The 20,126-nt window shown below is 50.5% G+C and overlaps 1 protein-coding gene across 1 annotated transcript in view; it reads left to right on the top strand.

Moving 5' to 3' along the window:
• Positions 1 to 20,126, top strand: part of Cemip (cell migration inducing hyaluronidase 1) — a 141,452-nt gene that overhangs the window by 98,800 nt on the left and 22,526 nt on the right. Inside the window, exons 12-20 of the mRNA XM_075952440.1 lie at positions 3,608 to 3,783; positions 4,880 to 5,089; positions 12,207 to 12,412; positions 13,400 to 13,469; positions 14,960 to 15,088; positions 16,419 to 16,504; positions 17,299 to 17,430; positions 19,464 to 19,499; positions 19,582 to 19,737. Coding sequence (XP_075808555.1) covers positions 3,608 to 3,783; positions 4,880 to 5,089; positions 12,207 to 12,412; positions 13,400 to 13,469; positions 14,960 to 15,088; positions 16,419 to 16,504; positions 17,299 to 17,430; positions 19,464 to 19,499; positions 19,582 to 19,737 — 1,201 coding nt within the window. The remainder of the gene's footprint in view (positions 1 to 3,607; positions 3,784 to 4,879; positions 5,090 to 12,206; positions 12,413 to 13,399; positions 13,470 to 14,959; positions 15,089 to 16,418; positions 16,505 to 17,298; positions 17,431 to 19,463; positions 19,500 to 19,581; positions 19,738 to 20,126) is intronic.

Genomic DNA, 20,126 nt, shown 5'->3' with positions numbered 1-20,126 from the left:
TTCCTGTCTCTGGTGGAGCTCTGGAGACAGCCCTGACAGCTGCAGGTGTCGTTTCTGTCATTTCACTCCAACCACGTGCCCAGGGCTGTTTGAACATATTCTGTGGATTAACTAACTTAACGATCTAGCTACCTTTTGGGATGCGAGCTATTTTTTTTTTTAATCTCTGCTTCATAGATGAAGGGCCCAAGGTTCAGGGAACTTAAACCATAGGCTCCAGGTGCCTCTGTAAACTGAGTCACACAGCCTGGCTCAGAGCCATGTGGAGAATGATGGTCTTGGATAAAGGCAACCAGGTGGGTGAAAACTCTGAGGCTCGGATGGCAAAGGGCCTCAGGAGGCAAGACCAGCCAGCATGGTGGCAACTGAAGAAGGATGGGTGGGGATGAACCTACCAGGGACCAGAGTGTCTGCCCCATCTGCCTTGGACAAGTAGAAGGAGCGGGGCTCATGTGACTGAGCCAGTAGCTCATTGTATCTTCTGGGAAGCCAGCTCTGCTGTACCTCTCGGGTCCCAGTGGAATGCCCATCACTTCCCTTGACCCTTTCATCGGTAGTGGCAGTCAGTTCTTTGACCATACCCCTCACACAACCCCAAACTGTCTTGCTTGGCTGAAAAAATCCTTTGCCAGTTTCCCTGGGCATTGTCGGTAACTCTGTCCTTTGGGATGTCCACGAGGGAAGATTAGTTCTGGATCCGGATCACAGACGCTCTTGGGGACAGATACCCAGCTTTGCAAGAGGGTCCAGTTCTCTGCATGTTGAGCAGGGGTGGCTTGGGAGAGCAAACAGAAGAGCAGAGGTTCTCCGCTGACAGAGAAAAGAGAGAAGGAAGATGTATCCAGACAGAAGCCGACATGTAAGTGGTCCCCCGGCAAGACAAAAAAAAAAGAGAGAGAAACAGCCTCCCTATTGTACCCCATGACAGCCATGTCCCCCAGGCTCTTTCCCTTTCAGCCACCAAGCAGTCTCTGTGTTTCCTCTGTCTGGCTTTCTGAAGTGAGTGTCCCTCAGAAGCCATGTACGCCACTTTCAGAGACAGTCCTTGCCCCTTGCCCTGTGACTAGCTCGCTTGTGAAGGCCACAGACCCAACAGGCAGGGAGATGAACCAGGGAAAGAAGCAGAGGCTTCTACATACATGTCCGGAGGACCTTAAAGCAGTAAAGACACATGACCATGACTGAAACCAAAAGCCATAGTGGGTCCAGGGAGGAAGAAGACTAGCGGTCTGCAGTTAACTCGCTTCTGATTATCTCCTCTAGCGCTGTCAGACTCCGCATGGAGTCATTGGAAGGTAGTAAGGTCTAATGGAAGGCTTAAGTTTGTTAGGGGTATATTCTAGAAGAAGACTTTGGGATACTGGTCTCCTCCTTTCTCTGTTTTATTACTGGCCGCAAAGTATATGGACTTCCTCTGGCATACGCAACCACCATGAGATCCTGTGCCATCACGGGCCCAAACGACATAGCCAGCAGGTCCTGACTTGAAACCTATGAAACTGTGAACTGAAATTAAACCTTTCTTCTTCTAAATTGATTCATCCCAGATATTAGTTATAGTACCAGAAAACTGACTGTCACTATGCCTGGGACTCTTAAGGACTCTGTGGAAGGCTGACTCTATGCTGATTATGTTATTCTTCGTTCCTATGAATATTGCCTCACATGGCAAAAAGAACTTAGAATTCTGACTGCAGTTCTGGAAATGGAAGAGTGTCCTGGGTTATGTGGGCGGGTCCAATATAATTACAAAGGTTATCAGATAAGAGGGATTGAGGATGATTAGGGAGGAGAAAGCCATGGTAAGACTGAAGCAGATGGAGCCATGGAAGATGGGAGACCAAGCAGATAGAGCCATGGAAGGTGGGAGACCGGGTCACAAACCCAGGAGTACAGGTCGCTGCTGGAATCTGAAAAAGCCCAGGAACAGTTTCAAAACAGCACCTTCTCAAGCAAGCAGCCCTGCCAACACCTTGACTTGCCCCAGGAAATTAACTTCGGACATCTAACCTCCAGGACTATAAAAAATAAAGCTGTGGTAATTTGTCACAGATGCGACAGAAAACACGCGCCGTTCTCTTGCCCGGAGTTGTTTTCTCAGCTTCAGCGTGGAGCAATGTCATCTTGCTTCAAAGAAACCACTGTCTCACTGAGTCTGCAGAATTCTAAAACCATTTTGCATTGCTTCCTTAACAATTCTGCCAGCTCCCAGGATGTGTGCCAGTGAAGGGGGAGGGCAGGGGTCAGCTCTTCCTGTGGGTGAGAAAGCAGAGGAAGGCCACTGTGGTGGGTATCACTAATTTTAACCGTGGCCTTCACACGGGCACTCGTGGTATCTCAAGGCCATGGCAAGGGCCTCCTCAATCAAGTCAAGGTCAGAGTGAGAACTGAGTAGCATAGGTGGTGTGGTTTGGGCTGGAAGTCCACACAGGAGAGGCATGTGCTTTGTAATTGCATCCTCAAGGGAAACAGAAATAGCCACAAGCCCCGTTAGCCATCTTAGAAATGAGCCTGTCTTAAGCCGTGTTTTCTGCACAGATGGAGGAAGAGAAGATAGGAGGGGTGAGACTAAGGGAATTTGGCTGGAAAGGGGGTGAGGTAGTGGGAGGGAGAGAATAGACAGACCACGGGGTCAAGGATTCAGACCACACAGGACAGGGTTCTGGAGGGAGTACGTTGGGGGGAGGGGGGAGCGGGTGTTTGGTTTGTTAGATTTTTTTTTTCTCAAGCAGGGTCTGGGAAAGCTTGAGGGTCGAGAGCATCCTCAACACAGATGAGGGATGAGGTGGCTGGCCTGGAAAGGACTGTCAGCTGGAGGCAATGCCTTCTGAATGTGACACAGGACAGGGCTAGGATCCATGGGCCGGGAGAGTGCCTCCTCTGTGGGATGAAGTCAGCACAGAGCAGGATGCAAGTTCCTCCCTACTGCTCCCTGTGGTGCCACAGGGGCATGTATACAAGCCCGTGGAACACCAGCCTGCTCTTCCTTAAGTACCAGGCTGTGAATGTATTTTCTCAAGGCTGCTGAGAGTAGCGTACGGGTATGTTTGCCCTGCTCTGAAGTGGGGGTCTGCAAGGGAGAGGGTTTGTTTTGTCCGAAGAATTGTAGCTGGAAGGCAGCTACAGTGGAAGCTCTGGGGAGACTAGAGCTCTCTCTCTCTCTCTCTCTCTCTCTCTCCTCTGCCATCCCGCCATCTCTAGGCCGTGGCTTTCCTCTGGTTGAGGGGTGAGGCTAGTCCACCAGGCTAGAAAGCACGAGAGGCTACTCAAGGCTACCCCTGACACTTCTACCTAGATGAAGGGAGGTGGGGGGAAGCCCAGCGCCCCTGGGAAGCTCTGGGTCAGATGGATCACGGGAGAGTCTAGCTCTGAAAATCAGAAGAATAAATATTACTGGACAAGCAACCAAATCTGTGATGGTCTTAAGACCTAAGCGTGGGTAGCTACGAATGACAGCTCCGCTCCTGGGCATGTGACCACACGAACGTGAGCATTGTTCTGTGTTGTGGGAACAAGGACCATGGGGCCCAGCCTGAGTGAGGGCCTGGTGAAGAGCGAGTGGGCACGCTACACCTGCCAATCTGCCCCCTCACCCTCTTTGCCCTAGGGAAGCCACAGTACCTACACATTGGGGAGGAGATTGACGGTGTGGACATGCGGGCTGAGGTCGGGCTCCTGACTCGGAACATCGTGGTGATGGGAGAGATGGAGGACCAATGCTACCCCTACAGCAGCCACATCTGTGACTTCTTTGACTTCGATACCTTCGGGGGTCACATCAAGGTAGGAATCTGCCTGGCTGAGGCTCTGAGCCCTACAGGAGGGATTAAAGGTGTGCGCCACCACCGCCTGGCGGGTCATTCTTTTTAATAATGTCAACAAAGAGGTTGACCAAAGGAAACTGAGAGTTCACAGAGAGAGCTCTGCTGGTCTTTGAAGTGGGGAGAGTCTTGTGGTTCAGACCTATGTTTTTAGGGGTTCTAGAGTCCCCAGTCCCTAGTCCGTGGCTACTTCCTGGCTATTGTCACCACGTACCCAAGACCACAGTGAGACCTAGAAGAGACAGTAGTTCTCCATCACACAATCTACTGCCGTGCCTCCCACTCATGAGAAGGGTCTTAAGTCCCCACGACTCTGTCACCCATGAAGCCCAAACTCTGCTCAGACTCATTCTCAACACAGCTCTCTGGGCATTGGCTGCTGGACTAGTGTTCCAGTTGGTACCCGAATCTAGGGAAATGATCTGCATATCAAACTCCAGCTCCTCTGGTAGAAGTTGGCCGAGCCTGCTTCTGGCTCACGTCATTCCAGACCATGCTTTCTACGGAGCTCCTGGAAGGCACACATTGCCTGGCCAAGCAGTTTCCCTGTGCTATGACCACCCTCCACTCATAGGCCCGCCTCCAGAGCAGAGACTCAGGGTATCTCCAGAGAGTCACAGCAACCCCTTCCTTCCTGGGAGAAGGCTTCACACAGTAAGCAATGGTACCCTGAAGTCTTCCAGTCCCCAGCACTCCTGTGTCAGGTTTTCTGTCACCCCCCCCTAAGCATTTTAGGATTATCCCTTCTTCATTGGTGGCTATGGAGATGGCAAAGGAAGATTGAAGCAAGTCTAGCTATTGTCCTGGGCACTTCCAATCCAGAGTTCATTATTCTGCAGCATCCTGTAAAACCTTGCTGCACTTCCTTAGTGAAAGAGGGCCAGGCATCGTCATCCATGTGCACAGAGCCTCTTTGATTTGATGAGTACCCAGGAGGTACTCCGGGACAAAGGACTGGAAAGGTGATACCTCTTTCCGATGGGGATGCAGGTATCAGATGGGTGGCCGGGATCAGGGGCGGCCTCGGGGCTCTTTTAACTTTCACTCTCCTGTTGCAGTTTGCCCTGGGGTTTAAAGCCACCCACTTGGAGGGCGTGGAGCTAAAGTACATGGGGCAGCAGCTGGTGGGCCAGTACCCAATTCACTTCCACCTGGCTGGTGACCTGGATGAGCGGGGAGGCTATGACCCACCTACGTACATCAGGGACCTCTCCATCCACCACACCTTCTCCCGCTGCGTCACTGTTCACGGCTCCAATGGCCTTTTGGTAAGTACCTGCTGGAAGAGCAGCCTATCTAGGGACTTAGGCCATGCAGGGAAGGGAGATCTTGGGCTGTGCCTTCTCTCACCTGCTTCTGGTGTGAACTTGGACAGGCTACGGAGTCAGCCAGGTCTCCGGTTTCCTCCTGGGAGCCCTGCAGAACAGGGTTACCTTTCAGTTTGCTTGGGTAGAGGATGTGTGTGAAACATTCCTGGCTGTGTTATCCTAGCAACCCATCTGTGGAGCAGGGAGTCCAGGTATTGCCAAAGAACAGGCTGGCTTTGGGGAACTGAGCAGGCATGAGGGATACTAGCCAGGACAGCATGGGGAGCCAGCCCCTCTGTGAGTTACAGGCTTCGAGAGCTGGCAGGGGGCCATCCCCAAGAGTCTGTGTTAATTTAGGTGGGGAAATCAAGAGACTTATGGTAGGAAAAGGAAGACAGTGAGTTGGGGCACCCCCCCCCCATTCCGCAGATCTAGCCTGGGACAATGAATCAATGGTACCCACAGTAGAGTCAGAGCCGCAGAGCAGAGCCCTGGACAGCTTTGCCCAACCAGCAGATCCGTGCAACACTGTAAGCTAAGACTTCCTCCTGCCCAGTTCCCAGGAATGTCAGCTGCCAAATTAGAAAGGAGCATCTCTCGGCTGCCTTGTTATCCAGCTACCACATGGCTAGGGTGCCAGCTACAAATATCTAGTGACCATTCAGGGATCTCCCACCACGCAGTTCCAAGCTGAGCTGTGCTTGCCAGATCTGGAGGCACAGACTCACTGCAGCCTTTCCAAGGCAGAACCAAATTGCACTGTTTGCCATCTAGACAGCGTCCAGGTCTCTGGTTCTCTGAGCCAAGCAGACAGCAGCGGGGCTATATCCCAGGCAGACCTGAAGTTTTGCAGATTGGCTTTGCATGCTCTTGGAATGTGCATTTGTATGCCGTCCTGAATGCAGCTGCTCTGGGAGCTGGCCTTTCACGCTGGCGTGTGTTTCTTTGCTGACTGGGTTGCAGGGTTTACCAGGGGGTGACTACGTTTCAGGGAGAGGGTTCAGTTGACAAAGCCAGAAGAGGCCATATAGAGACAAAGATGCTGTTGTGGTTTAGACTGCAGGGGCCCCAGGCTGGGGGGCAGAGGATGGTTTCTCTAGCAACATCCCTGGTCAGATGTGGGTGGATCCCAGATAAGTAGATCCCAGCTGTGTGGAGCACCCCAAGCTGTGTGGAGCTGAGCTGTATGGAGCCAAGAGGTGTCTCGGCAACTTGCCCCACCCCAGCAGGTCCTGCAGTGTCTCAGGAGGCCAGCTAGCTCATAGTTCTTCCCCGTCCTCTGTCTGTGTACCCCCATCCTTGGGGCCAGCTTCCTTCATGCTCAGCCTGCTTCAGGCAGCCCCCCTTCCTCTCATTTATTCTTTTATCTTTTTTTGTAAAAAGAAAAGATTGCTTTATTTTATGTGTATCAATCTTTATATGGAATGAAGGCATATGTATGTATGTATGTATACCATGTGCTTGCCTGGTACCCAAAAACGTCTGATGAAGGCATGAGATCCCTGGAACCTGGTACTAGCAAATGAACCCGAGTCCTCTGCAAGACCAACAAGTGCTCTTAACCACTGAGCCACCTCTTCCAGCCCCTTCCAGTTCAACATCTAAATCAGTTCCCTCTTCTGACACAAACACAAGCCCTTCGGCTTCTGCTTTCCTGCATTTTGGAGACAGCTTTTAGCAGTGTGGCTCTAAAATGCTGCTTTGTTTAGCAAACCACTGCTCTTCTCTCATCCCGTGCACCTCTTCGCTCTGATCAAAACTCACAAACGTAGAGTCACAGGAAGCGATGGAAACTCCCTGGGCCTCAGTTTCCTCCAGTGCATAGTGAAAATGCTGATAGAGTCAGCTTCAAAGGGCTGTTGTGAGGACGGAACCAGATAAAACAAGTGACGTACTTCGAGGGGGACACGAAATGGTGGTAGCACCATGTGCCTCCGCATTTCTATGTGCTCTGTGAAAACATCCCTGCTTCCGGGAGATAGCAGCCAGCATATGCCTGCACCAAAAAGTAGGGCCTGTGTAGTTAGATGCTCTTGGCAAAAACTGCATGAATGTGCTCCCTCCCTCTCTGCCACTTTGAAAAATCCCAGTGCATGTTCACATACGAAGGGTCTCCAGGAAAAACTCACCAAACTGATTGCTCTCTTAGGTTGAGGGCATCCTTCTGGCAATGTAGTGTAGCCCACCACGGTGCTGGTGGGTGCAGGGAAGAAGCCTGCCTTCAGAGGGAGGCTCCACACACGCTGTCCCCAGGATGTTAACAGGTGTAGGGTGGAAGGAAGAAGTTTCCCACTGAGAGGCTTTACATACATTCTCTGCAGGGGCCACAGGGAAATGGGCTCAGTTTATTATTTCCTTGTGAGCTTCATGTATATGTGAAGCTCTAAGGCAGGACCTTGAACATTGCCTTCCTGTTACTGGAAGGCAATCAGTATATTCCTGGCCTGTAGCAGAAGTACCAGACTCCAGTGTGAGATCTATTCTCTTCTACCTCCTTCCTTTAAGAGCAGAAGGAAGCACACCCTTCTCTACCTGGGCACTGGCTCACAGTTTATCTTTACTGTAAGTGACAGGGGGATGAAACCAACAGCAGGTTTGTCTCCCTGCAGGCTGGGCCATGCATGGCTCTGTGGGCTAACAGGTCCAGGCAGACCCTACGCTCTCCATCTTTGGGGCCACACCCTTCTCTTGGCATTCTACTAAAGATATCTGGGGCCCAGGATGGGAAACCCAGCATCTTCTCTGCCAGCTGCACAGCCCTGGGAATTATGGGCGAGGCTTCCATTTTCCCTGGCTCACCCCTTTTCTGATGTCTTTGAATGTGTCCCTCCTTTTTTTCTTTCTTTCTTTTTCTTTTTTCTTATTTTTGTTGTTTCGAGACAGGGTTTCTCTGTGTAGCTTTGGAGCCTGTCCTGGAACTTGCTCTGTAGACCAGGCTGACCTCGAACTCACAGAGATCCGCCTGCCTCTGCCTCCCAAGTGCTGGGATTAAAGGTGTGCGCCACCATGGGTGTTGTCAGGTTGCATAGCTGCTCTCATCTTTCCTTTCCACTTGAGCCCAGATGTAGGACCCAGATTTTTATCTTTCCTTTCCCACAAAGCTACCTTGGTCCAGGACTTCACTGGGAGACTGAGGTACAGAAAAGGAGGGGAGAGTATTCCAGAACAGCACCCTCAGGTCACACGCTTTTCCTCAGGCAGCACCTGACCTTAGGAGGGAGCTCTGCCTCCCCTTATCCTCTCCCCTCACCCCTTCCCACCTCCCCTGCACAGTCTCGGACGCATTCCTTCCCTTTTTAGGTAGTGTTTTCTTCTGTTTCCTCTCCCAACTTCTATTTGCATATTCAAAAACTCATTAAGATCTGCAGAACGAATGACCCTTGCCTGCGCTCCAAGGCCAGCTTCTTCTCGGGAATTTTATTTTTAAATTTTTTAATAACAGCAGAAGCTTGGAAATGAAATTTTTTTTTAAAATGGCTGAATTGCATGTGAGGCTTCCCGCTGGTATGTCTGTGTGTATATACATAAACATGTATGTATCTATATATACATACAGATACATATTTATAATATCATACCCACCCTAGATTTCAGGAGTAAGTAACATCCTCTTTGGTACCAGGAGTCCCTTGAGGGAGCCAAAATCTCTCATTTCGAGTCCCAGTATCAAATGGCCTGGTGTTTGCATAGAACCTGTGCACAGGCTCCTGCTTTAAGTCAGTCACCTCTAGGTGGCTTATGCTGCCATGCAAAGGCCTAGTAAACAGTTGGCACCCCATATCGCTTGGGGAACTCAGCCAAGGGGAAAGAGCCAGTGCCTGTTTCTCACAGGCAATTTTTTTAACGAAATATTTCTGGTCTGAGCTTGATTGAAGCTGTAGTGGAATCCTGCATATCCAGAGAGTCAGCCTGATCACTGATTTCTGCTTGTGTCTGTTTAATTGAAGCATCTTTCTTTGTAGAACACACAGGTTGCTGACGGAAGCCAATTCAGACTGTGGTGACTGTGTAATATCTTGACATACACAGAACAGTCTTACCTAGAGCTGCCCGCTGCTGGTCTCCACTAGTGCTAGCCACGCCCCCCCCAAATGCCCTGACTCAGTGACAACTAAATCAAGGGTCACGTTATTTGAAACAATACCTGACAGCTGTTTCTGGGTCTTTCATATAAATTTTCTCCTTTACAATCTCCTGCCCAGACCCTACTAACCACAGTGGAAGACCTAAAACAGCTTCCAAGATTCATGAGCTGCTCTCGGCAGGCAAGAAGATGCTCAGAAAAATGAAGGGGAAATATAGTTTTGGTTTTCTCAAAGAGAATGGCTAGGGGTTACACATTATTTCTGCTCAGCATATAAGGAATGGCAGCCCCAGAGAGAGAAAAAGAGAATACTTATTTAGCTGATATGTCTGTATGTATATATCTATCATCTACCTGGCTGCCCATATATCTCTATTTCCCTATTCATCTATTCGTGCAACCATCATCTGTTTCTTATTTACCTATATATCTAGCTAGCTAGCATCTGTATCTGTTTCTCTATTATCTATCATTTCTATCATCTATCTATCCGTCTATCATCTATCTATCATCTCTATCATCTATCCATTCATCATCTATTTATATCTACCTATATATATATCATCTATTCATTCATTATCTATGTATCTATCTACCCATCTATCTATCCATCCATTTATTATAACTAGTAATCAACTTCATGAAGTGTTCTGAGAAGAAACAACCTGAGTATGTTTTTAGTATCCCTCTATCACTCAAGGGATACTCAGGGTTACAGAACCAGTCTGTGGCTAAGAAAGGTGTGAATTACTCTTCCTCTCCTGCCCCAGACCTTCCTTCTCCTTTGTCCTCCTTTCCTCCTGGCTCTGCGAGAGTCGTTGCTCCCTCAAGACAGTGGATTGGTCTCTCTTTCAAACAAGATGGAGATCAAGTCTGAGTTCGGTCCTTGCAAAGAGAGGGACTTGGGGCATCCAAGTCAAGTGACATCCATTGAGCTAAGGTTGGAACATGATAACGTGTGTAAGACTGTAAGACACTGGACATCTGACAACAGTAGCTGTTTTCGGGTGAAGCCCTTTCTGTTTGGATCGCCTCTCACAGGCCTTAGAGGACAGCTCTTCCCTGAGTGCTTGCTAGAAAAATGTTCCTGCTCGTTGACTCACTCTCAGAGAAGGGCTCCTGACCATGTGATCTAAAGTGAAGGGCAAATGGGTCGGGACAAGATAGATCTATGAGCAGAAGACGGGAGACTCTGAGGGTACCAAACACCCTGGGATACCCACCTTCCTTCCCTGGGCACGGTTGCCTCCTCTGCAAAGCCAGGCCCTGAATATGATCTTAGAGGTCTCCGCCAGCAAGAGCAGCCGAATCCCCTCCAGGCTTGTCTTGCAGGGCTATTTATAACGTGCTTTCATTTCTCACTAGAAGAGAAGGACGCATCCCACTGGATGACCTTGGCATTGGCTGAAACGCCCATCGAAGGAGTGAATGGGCTTCAAGGTCACACCCTCGCCTGTTGTCAAAGATTAAAGGAAGGAGGCTTGCTTAGGAGGCTGAGAGCTTGGTGTGGGCAGGCAGTGTGGTCTTCCTTGTGAACACACAGGCCTGAAAGCACCCATGTCCCTGCCATGGCTTTGCCCACAGAAATTTGCTGTGTGAGACTACAGCGAGATGAAAAAGGTCTAAGAGACCAGCCAGCGTTCAGCCGTGGAGGGGCTTGCTGTGGGGATGGTTCTAATAAATAGCTTTGACTTCCCTGCTGTTAGGGAGCAGGCACCTGCCATGGGAGAGCCTGGAGGTGCTGGGGTTGCTCACCTTGGACGAATACTTTTCCATCAGAGACAGTTTCGTCACCCCCTCCTACTCAGTGAACTACAGAATAATGAAAGTCTGGGACCAGCTTGGGGTGGATGGGGTTGGGGAATGGGGTGGAGTAGGGTTGCTTTTGGCATCTGACGGGGATAGACCAAGGTTACTGAGTGCCCTACAGTGAGAAAGACAGTCCCTTGTATTGGCATCAGGGCCGAGGGCATGGCCTCGGTATTTCAGTCAGTGCCAAGGGCATTTGGATAGTGTGCAGATTTTCCAGCTCCTGGCACAGTGGTGGCTCCTTAAGAGGTGTGGGTTGATCCGAGGTCACAGGGAAGTGGGGGAGATCTCACTGGGTGAAATCACTGGACAGTCAGGACTGGAAGAACACAGTAAAGATGAGAATGCTCCCACCCTCACCCACTGTACCCCGTGAGCTGAGATCATCTCTGCTCGGGCGTTCGAGCCAAAGCAGGAGTCTTTGTGGGAGAGACATTGTCGTCAGAGTCTGGTGTGAACAGGGAACTGGGACTCGGGATAGGGCTCTCTAAGGATTCCGAGGCCTTGGAGACGATGGAGGTCAAGTCCAGAGCTTTGTGGTTGACAAGGTAGGCAGGCTGGTGTGAGAGCCTCCTGGTGTTGTTTCTGAGACCGCGCTCTGCTCTCACCATGTCTCTTCAAGACGCTCTTTCTGATTTGCTGCGCACTCTGTAGTTCTGGGAAGGTGGTCCAGCAGCTGGTTCTCCCAGCCCTCTCTAGTTTTCAGCCTGGGGTGTGAAGGCATCCTGAACCAACAAACTGGCTTGGGTTCCAGGGATTATAGCAGTGTGTTAGTGCAGACATTGATGAACCACCCCTCAGACTCGCCTGGGTGCTGCCAGCTGGGGGAGCTGCCCCGCCCCCCACTTAGGCCCTGGAGACCCTCTTCGGAACGTCCAGGCAAGCTCGACAGAATCGTCTCTAGAATGAGCGTCCGGGTCTCCCCCTGGAACCGCCTACACACTTCTGAGCTCTCATCCCTTTCCCTATCCCCTGGAGCCTCATCCCCAGCACATCCCACCAGAGAGTTCCCGTTTGCTTCCTTGTCCACCCTCAGGCCTTTACCTGGGGGTCAAGGTTGCCTCCACCCCCACCCCCAGTCTATTTAGGTCTGGTGTAGTTGAGTATTGTTTCACACTCGGTGAATGAATATTTGGGCACACGCACAGGTGGGTGCTGAGTGAAACTCCTGTCTTGACCCTGCAGATCAAGGATGTGGTGGGCTATAATTCCTTGGGCCACTGCTTCTTCACTGAAGATGGGCCAGAGGAACGCAACACTTTTGACCACTGCCTTGGCCTCCTTGTTAAGTCGGGGACCCTCCTCCCATCAGATCGGGACAGCAGGATGTGCAAAGTGATCACGGAGGACTCGTACCCAGGGTACATCCCTAAGCCCAGGCAGGACTGCAAGTAAGTGTGTGCATAGTAGTGTAAGGTGTGCCCCTTACACTTGGGTCTGGGGGAGGAAGGGTGGGAGGGATGAGCGTGAACGTCCATCGTCCTGCCTCAGGACCTCTAAAAGGACCCTTAAAAGCTTCCTGTTTACCTCTGCCTGTTTCTCAGAGTGAGGTCCCCATGGTAGCTTCTCCCTCCTCCCTTCTCCCTCCTCCCTCCTCCCTTCTCCCTCCTCCCTCGTGAGTCTCACCAGTGCTGTTTTGTCTGGAGAACTCTGGCTCACCTGTGGTTGAATGCCACATGGCATCCTGGTGGACAGGAAGCAGCTGCCACACCAGCTCCCAATACGTACCCATCAGCCTGACCACAAGAATCTCTTTCTAGCCAGAGAGAGACCCAAACAGTGTTACAGAGACACACACAGAAAGGCAAAGATAGAAAAATACAGACAGAAAGTCAAAGAGACAGAAGCAGACAGACGCACAGACAGAAGCAGGCAGACGGGAAAACAGACACTGAGAGATAGTAGACAGATGTAGAAGAAAAAAAACAGAGAAACAGACTGAGAGACACAGAGATGCAAAGACAGAGAAAGAAGCATAGGCAGACACACAGACATTGAGACAGAAAGAGAGACACACACAGAGAAGAGACAGACACAGAGGAGAGACACAGACAGAGAGAGGTAGATGCAGAGAACCGCATGGCTTCCTGCACAGATGCCTTCCTTAGAAAGGCTTGCTTTCTCGGACCCACGTTCCTGCTTCTGTAGAAGCACAGACTGCATCTAGCCTTTGCAGTCCTGAACAGTGCACAGCTTAAGTGCCCGGCCTTGCGGTGAGAAAATGAAGCCTCAAATGGACACATCGACGATTTCCCAAATCTCCGACAAGAGACTCTTTTCCACTAATATTGGTGTCTCGCATGCCCCCTACTATGCAGCAGAAAGGGTGCTGGTAGCCCCTTATCTGACCCTGTTCAACCTCTGTCCCTTCCCTGCAGCGCTGTGTCCACCTTCTGGATGGCAAATCCCAACAACAACCTGATTAACTGTGCGGCTGCGGGGTCCGAGGTAAGCAGAAATAAGCCAGGTGGAGCTGGCAGGGGCTGCCCTGCAAATGTGTGTGTTCAGAGCCCAAGACCACGCCTCCATGTGTCTGGAGAGGGGGAGTCTTGTGACTTGGTGTTAAATGACAGTCCTGTCTGTCACTTCATGACCCCAGTGACCGTAGCTAATGAATAGTTTGTTTTGGCTTGTGGCTTAAGGGACTGCATGCAGTCCATAGTCATGGGGAAGGTGTGATGGCAGGTGTTACTTGGGGCCGCCTCAGTGGGAGCTCATTCACATCTGGGTGGACTGAGAAGCAGAGAGAGGGGCTGGAGAGATGGCCCTGTGGTTAAGAGTACTTATTTTTGCAGAGAATCTGGTTCGATTCTCAGCACCCATATGGTGGCTCACAACCATCCATAACTCCACTTTCGGGGGAATCCTATGCCTTCTTCTGACATCTGTGGGCACCAGGCATACACAAACATACTTACAAACAAAACATGCATGTACATAAAACATTAAAACTTAAAAAAAAAATTTTTAGAAAAAAAGACAAGACAGGAAGTGGAGCCAGGCTATAATCCTCAAGTCCCACTCCCAATGACCCCACTTCCTCCAGTTCATTTCCCCCTTCTAAAGGTCACACCAAGAAAGCCAGAGTCACTAGCTGGAGACCAAGCATTCAAATACATGAGGCCCTTGGGGACACTCGTATCCAAACATCCCAGAGTGCTAAGCAACTTATGCACAGTAACTCTCTCTGAGTTATTTTTCCTCCGGATGGTACCTGATGCATCAGCATGGTAAGCTAACACCACGTGATTCTGACACCAAGGCTATGCCCTGGCCTAGGGAGGAAGCTGCATCAGGGAAACCTTGTGTGCTGGGAGCCCCAAAGAGCTGGATGACGGCAGCTGGGAAACAAGCCCCGTGTTCTGCCCCAGTAGCCTTGCTCTGACACAGCTCTCCCCTGCTGCTGGTTTTGCTTGGGTCCTTGACCCTGATCCTGTCTGTTGTTCTTCCTGAGCCTCAACTTCCAGATCTCCAAGGAAGACTGAGAACCCTTGCTTTCAGAACTCTTATCAATTGGGAGTTTAACCTCTACAGGGACCCGGTAATTCGGACAGTGGCAGATAGGGTGGGGCTGGTGTGAAGTGTGAGCGCTGTCAAGTAGTCAAATCACAAATTCGAGTAACCTTGAGTTTCTCCTTTGGTCCAGTCAGGACTGGACCACATGGGTGTGTTTGGTGGTGTGTGATGTCCAGGCAAGCACTGGACCATAGGGATGTGTTTGGTGGTGTGTGATGTCCAGGCAAGCACTGGACCATAAAGATGTGTTTGGTGGTGTGTGGTGTCCAGGCAAGCACCGGACCACACAGGTATGTTTGGTGGTGTCTAATGATGGCATTTTCTGCTGACAGTACCGCATCCCTTCCCGGAGCCTGGGCCACTCAATCAGGAGTTCACTGACACTAATTACTGTGGCTCTCTCCTCTGCCCTGTCCCAACAGGAAACGGGATTCTGGTTCATTTTTCACCATGTGCCAACGGGCCCCTCAGTGGGAATGTACTCCCCGGGTTATTCCGAGCACATTCCACTGGGAAAATTCCACAACAACCGAGCACATTCTAACTACCGGGTGAGTCTCTCCATGCTGCGTCACTATAGCCAGCCTGTTCATCCCCCTGCCCCTACCTGCCTGGAAAAGCTACATTCTTACCATGGGTCCAGAGCAGCCTTCCACAGCCTGCAGGTTACTGACCACGCACCACAAGTCTCCTTTGGGGGCCTGCCTTTGCCAGTCACAGCATCTGCCCAACCAAAGGAGCAAGGTGCACCTTCACTCCAGGCTCCCCTCCAGGAGGATGCTGGGTTGGACATCGGGTTTGATCCTGTGATGCATTTGTGGGCATGAGTGATGTTGACTATAAAATTAGGTCTGGCCATGAACTGAGGGAACTTTGGACATGGTTCTGAGGTAGCATTGGTATCCTAGACTTTCTCCCTTTTTTTTTGGGAAGTGGGTGACCCCATCTGTGCAGGGCTATCTCAGAAGGTTGAAAATAGGAAACTTCTTGACCACCTTCACTGATTGCCCCTCTTTTCTGAGTACCAGTTTGTACCCTGCTCCAAGCTAGGTGCTAGAGTAAAAGGGGGGAGGATTGGGATGCCTGGGACTTCAGTATGTCAAGAACTTTCACATAAGGACAACCTTTAAGTCTGGAGCTGTTGGACACATCAAGAAGGTCTGGGGACAAGGCTGAGATTAAAGATGACAACACTCTGTGGACCATGATGGTCTCTAGGACATCAGGATGGTGTCTGGTCCAATTTGTAACAGTGAAGACAAGGAAATTGGTACTTCCTGGGTTTGTATATAAACTAGTCATGATGGTACAGACCTTTAATCTCAGCTCTCTAGAGGTTGAAGCAGGAGAATCAGGCATTCAGAGTCCTCCTAGGCTACATAGCAAGTTTGATGCCAGCCTGGGTTACATGAGACCCTGCCTCCAAAAAAAAAAATCTTTAGAAAGGAGCCTCTCTCCTCAAGTCAAACGGGAGCCATGAAAAGGCTGTAGGATGTCATTGACATCAGGGGAAAGAAAGCTAAGTTCAGCATTTCATTTGAAAGTCTGTGACACACTTCTGAGTACACACTTGCAGCCCTGGTTTGGGGGTCTAGGATAGAAACTCTCCAAAGCAGTGTGCATTCTGTATGTAGAATTGGCTCAATGACCCCAGGTTAGTTTTTTTGTCTACACCCCCCACAGGTCACCTTGTTCCAGATCTGGTCAGAGAGATGCAGAGTGGAGTGGGCTTTTTTCATTCCTCACAGTAGTTCCTGTTCCCATAGACACGTTCTGAGAATCATGCTGGGGTTTACTAGCACACTCAAAGGCATGTGCCTAGGCTGGTGTGTAAGGATGGATGCAGGCAACCGTGATAGCTAGTGTGCCCTCCTCCCACAGGCTGGCATGATCATAGACAATGGAGTCAAGACGACGGAGGCCTCAGCTAAGGACAAGCGGCCCTTCCTCTCCATCATCTCTGCCAGGTACTAACCCTTGGGACCACTTGTCCCTCAGGACCTCTCTCCTTGCCTGCTCTTCTCCCGCTCCAGCCATGCATTTCTTCGCGCAATGAGTGCTGGCTAGCTGGCAGGGAGCCAGTTGTTGAGATGCAGTACTGTGCTGGAGTCTAAACTAAGTCTGAGTTAGAGTCCAGGCTCCAGTAGCCAAAGGGAGACCAAGATCCCTAGAACCAGATCCCAGTGCAGAGCCAGGACCATAGAACAGTAGGAATAGCCAGAGTCATAACAGAACTGGGTTGGGATGCAGAGATGATCAAAAAGGAAGACTTCACTGCCACTTAATCATAGGCAATGTGATGGCCGGGCTGATAAGTCAAGCCAGAGCTTAGCTGAAGACCAGGGGCTGCTTTTAAAATGTTGTTGTCAAGCCTGGACAGGGTGGTGCACAAATTTAATTCCATCCAGGACCTAGGAGGGAAAGCAGAAAGATCTCTCTGTGAGTTCAAGGTCAGCATGGTCTTCATAGTGAGCTCTAGGTCATCCAAGGTGACATAGTGAGACCCTGTCTCAAAAAAGACAAAAGAAGTTATTGTTAAAACTTCAAGGTCATTAGCAACAGTAGGACCTCTTGTCCCATTCCTATAAGGAGCTAGGCCCTAGAGATGGAATCTCCTGCCTCTGGGAGAAGCTCAGCTTGTCCACACCAGTGCCTGCCTGCCAGTGAATTTCTGTGGAGTCAGAAGTTTCTGAGAACCTGTGAGGGGAAACCATCTTACAGAGGCCAGAAGGAGTAGTACCTGTGTCTTCCCATGCTCCAGGTACAGCCCTCACCAGGACGCAGACCCCCTGAAGCCGCGGGAGCCGGCCATCATCCGCCACTTCACCGCCTACAAGAACCAGGATCACGGAGCCTGGCTGCGGGGTGGGGACGTGTGGCTGGACAGCTGCCGGTGAGTCTGGAAGTGGTGACACTGCCACAAAGGGAGTCTTGACTGAGGAGCAAGCAAGGCACAGGGGATTCTAAACATACTGATGTTCAGCTCGGTGCTCCCCTGAAAGACAGGGATGTAGGATGGCAGCAGAGTGACGGATATGCCCACAGTGCGGAATGCTGGGGTATTTGTGGGGGTATTCATGGCTGGTCTTTTTCGTGGTCCTTGGCTGGTCAGTACAGGAAGGGAAAGGGAGCCATGGTGCTGGGCACTCAATGTGTGCCTAAACTTTGGTTTTACTTCTTTCTCACTATACTTCTCAAGAATGCAAATTTAAAAAATGCACAGTTCCAGCTCCATTAATGATAAACTGAGGTTCAGTTAGCGAGTGTCTCACATTGCATAGCTAACGAGGGTTCAAATGAGACTTGATGCTCTAAGCCCAACAAAAAAGGGCCCCAAACATTGCTTTACCATGAAGTCCCCAGAAGTCGAATGGTTCTCCTTCTGCAAAGAAAATTATGACGCATCCTGCTAATGAGGGTGCATCTTCTTGTCCTTCAGCAGACGTTCTAAAGAAGCTAAGTGTTCAGTGCCCAATCTGGCTGGCACTAGGGTTGAGGTCCCACAAATAGACAAAGTTGACATGGTCCAGAGCCGACAGAATGGTCTCTTCCAGGACTTTGAGAATTAACCTTGTGTGGTTTGTGGGAGTTTGAGGGGGGCAGTATGTCTAGATGCAGGCAAGGATGGGAGAGGGTACCCCTGAAGATGGGAGAATGGAATACCAAATGGATACCACACTCCGAGTCAGGTGAGGAAGAATCACAGAACGGAGAGTGTGGATAAACCCAGCCTTCAGCACAGAGAACAGGCATGGGTGGATGCTGTGCTTTTAGACACGCTGCGATGAAGAGGCTCATAAAGCATGCGATGAAAATGCCCGCAAATCTTCCAAAGACAAGATAGGATGAATGTCTAGCCTTAGAGTCCCCAACAGATGAGGGGATAAGGGAGCTATGAGTGTCTGTGAGGTCGCTAGGGTCACAGCAGGGCATGGAGAGACCACAGCAAAGCACCAGGAGATACCAGGGAGGAGGAAGGAGTGAGAGAGCCTGGTACCCTAGGTGAGCCTTGGTTGATTGGTTTGAATGGCTAGATCTCTGAAGGGGAAGCACAGCGTGCTGGAAAGGGGCTGAGCATGAAGTGTGAATTGGGGAGCTTGTAGAAACCAGGATCACACCGGTGTAACTGACACAGAACAACACAGGATTGGGCCTTCCAGGCTTATAGGAGCCATGAAGCCCCTGGAGAGTCAAGAAACAGCAGGTGGTGGGTGAAATAGCCCCTGGGGAAATGAGCCCCATGGGGAGCCCTGGGCAGGAAGAGAGAAAGGGAACAAAGGAAGTGAAGGCAACCCAGATCTAAGGTCCAGCTCCTTCATGAAGCAGAACCAGTTGCCTCCAGAAACCTGCTCATGCTGACCCTAAAATTGTGCAGAGTTTCTGGGGAGCAGCCATGATCAGCATAGTGTAATTATGGGGTTTGTTCTTGCTCTTCTCAGGGACAGAGCCTCCCTGGTTTTTGAGAAAGTTTTAAACTAGTGGTTTGAGTTGGCTGAGAGTAGTCCCCACACGGTCCACCTTCAGTCAGTGCTGGTCCTGAGGGTGAGAAAGCACCCCCTCCATTTCTCCTGATCAACCTCATAGGCCCCAGTGGCTCGGCCCGAGGTGGGCTAGCAAGGGAGGCCTGTGACGCCCAGCTCTCCTGAAGTTAATGCTTCATGCCCCCAAATGCTGAGCACTGAAGACCCCTGCCAGTGTGGGGTACAACTTCTAGCTCTCCACCAGACACTTCAAGGAACACCCAATCTGCGAAGAGAAACCCGACTATCCATTTTCTGGGGAGAGTGGAAAGTTACCATTTCCTCCGTGAAACTCCTCCCGCGATGGTCCACAGTGAGACTCCAGCGACAGAGAAGGGTCCTTCCTTCTATATTCTCATTGACTGTGGAGTGAGAGTGTGTGCTGACCGTCTGTTCTTGTCCCCAGGTTTGCTGATAATGGCATCGGCCTGACCCTGGCCAGGTAAGAGTAACTGTCGTTGTGATGGGACTTCTGTGGGAGCTTATATTTGGACATCTCACCCCCCAACGTCTCCTCTCCGCAGTGGTGGAACCTTCCCGTACGATGATGGCTCCAAGCAGGAGATAAAGAACAGCTTGTTCGTTGGCGAGAGTGGCAACGTGGGCACAGAAATGATGGACAACAGGATCTGGGGCCCGGGTGGCCTGGACCACAGCGGAAGGACCCTCCCCATAGGCCAGTAGGTTTGCAATGGTGGGAACTGCACTTTTCTGTATGTGGCTTGAGTCACAGCCATGGAAAGAAGGAAGTTAGTTAGTGTTGACTCTGAATTTTTTTGGCTAAGAACATGAATGAGAATGAAATCTGGAATGAGGAGAGAAGTCCAGAAACAGTATAGACTAGATGCCAACAAGTACACAGCCATCAAATACATGATATGGTCCTGGCCAGTGTTCAGGGAACATGGTGTCCAGAAGAGGGCTTCTGACTCTCCATAACAACTCACACGAAGTCTTTCATCCGCTTCTGAGTATGGCAGAGAGGCAATCAGGCCACTTACAGGAGGATGAGCAGAGGTGATCAAACCTGCAGCCATGTCTCACACAGATCAGACTCGTATACCAAAAC

The sequence above is a fragment of the Microtus pennsylvanicus genome, chromosome 18, assembly GCF_037038515.1.
Source record: "Microtus pennsylvanicus isolate mMicPen1 chromosome 18, mMicPen1.hap1, whole genome shotgun sequence".
Classification (NCBI taxonomy): domain Eukaryota; kingdom Metazoa; phylum Chordata; class Mammalia; order Rodentia; family Cricetidae; genus Microtus; species Microtus pennsylvanicus.
The sequence above is the reverse complement of the archived record's forward strand: the minus strand, read 5'-3'. Positions and strand labels throughout refer to the sequence as shown.